General features: G+C 25.6%; 1 protein-coding gene across 1 annotated transcript; it reads right to left on the minus strand.

Moving 5' to 3' along the window:
• Positions 1 to 401: 401 nt before the first annotated feature.
• On the minus strand, positions 402 to 1,122 carry LOC132939654 (uncharacterized). Its single transcript, XM_061006941.1, has 4 exons — positions 1,011 to 1,122; positions 716 to 937; positions 568 to 635; positions 402 to 488 (listed from the first exon to the last, which is right to left on the minus strand). Exons 1-4 carry the CDS (start codon positions 1,042 to 1,044, stop codon positions 402 to 404), a joined length of 411 nt encoding a protein of 136 aa, XP_060862924.1. The 5' UTR covers positions 1,045 to 1,122.
• Positions 1,123 to 1,621: the final 499 nt, after the last annotated feature.

The following is a 1,621-nucleotide window of genomic DNA, read 5'->3' on the forward strand; positions in this document are numbered from 1 at the left end:
TTACAGGTGTGAAGTGGGTCACTACTCACTGTAATGGATGGTACTAATAAGTCCACTAACTTACTATTTACATTTTGAGGTAAATGTGCATATTTACAGTTGGATAGGCATTAAATGTTATTAATATATTCAAAACAAAAATTAATACCTACACAAAATTAATTAATTTTAATAAGTATAAATAAATAATAATTAATAATTGGAAAAGTGCACACTCCCATGAAATACAATATATAATATGTAAATGATATTATGATAAAACATAATAATTAAATATGTTAAGTCAAAATTAAATTGTTGTGATGGAAGCTTTTAAGTTTGGGGTTTAGATTCTCCATTGCTCATGATTAATTTTGTTAATAATTTATTGGTTATCTGTTGACCTCGTACAATTTGTTGAACTAACAAAATTTGCTGTTGTAATAAATGTATTGTAGAATGAGACAAGTCCACGGCTCCGGATGATGAAGGCTGATACTGTTCATTTTCTACAAAATAAAATATATATATGTAACACATACTTATAATAAGTATGACATTTATGCTTATGCAGAAGAAAATATTTACCTTCATTATGAAATTCAAACATTGGTGGTGATAAACAATTGTCAGAATTTGTTCTGTTGGTAACTGATCTACAATACATTTGATATTAATAATTGACAAGTCAGTAAGCAATATAACTCTATAACATAAATTATTTAATTTTATTTACCTTGAACAAGTAAATTCATTTGTGTCAAATTGTTTTCTGAAATTGAAATATTATCGTTATTATATTTCTGTGGAACTGGAGTGGTAAAAATTGATGTGACTTTTTTGAACACTGGAGTCGTAAGACTAGTTGTAGAATTTGTAGATTCCCTAATTTGGTTTTGTGAAACTGGAGTTGTGATGTTAATAGAAGGCTTTAATTTGTTTGTTCTATGAGAATCATCTAATAAAAAATATATATTTTATGTTAAATAAAACAAGTAATAAGTAACGTAGCACAAAAAAAAAATCCATACCAAGGGATCTTATCCAAGTAGGAAGTTCTGGCATGGTTATAACTTATAATTGATGGTGATTGACTATCTGATTCTGAATCTGAATTATTTTACCAAGTATTTGGTTTTTTTTACGCTTTCCACGACCCCGGTTTTCAATATTCGAGCTTTCAACATCATCATTATTTTCATATTTGGTAATTTGCTTCCAGCTTCCTCATATGTTCCTGTAATTAAAATATATTAATATATTAGTGATATTACTAAGTATATTTAATGATATTATTGTGAATTAAGTAATTTATATATTATAATAACCATGTGGAATCTTGTTTTAAATTTACAATCCTTAGCTATACAATTTTAAGGTTATATACATTTTTAACTACAATATCATTTTTAATTTTCAATTAGATACATTTTGTCAACATTTGAACTTAAAATGCTAGTAAAACAAAAAATCGTGCCTATGTATTTTTAATATTTTTCAACTGATATCATAACAATATGAGGAGGATATAGCAGGAACCTTGTATTTCATTTTTAAGCTTTTTGACTCAAAAAATACAATTTTATGGACATTTTTAGAAAAAAAACTTAAAAAATTTAAAATTGAATATGTTTTTACACAA

Source organism: Metopolophium dirhodum, chromosome 1, assembly GCF_019925205.1.
Source record: "Metopolophium dirhodum isolate CAU chromosome 1, ASM1992520v1, whole genome shotgun sequence".
Lineage (NCBI taxonomy): Eukaryota > Metazoa > Arthropoda > Insecta > Hemiptera > Aphididae > Metopolophium > Metopolophium dirhodum.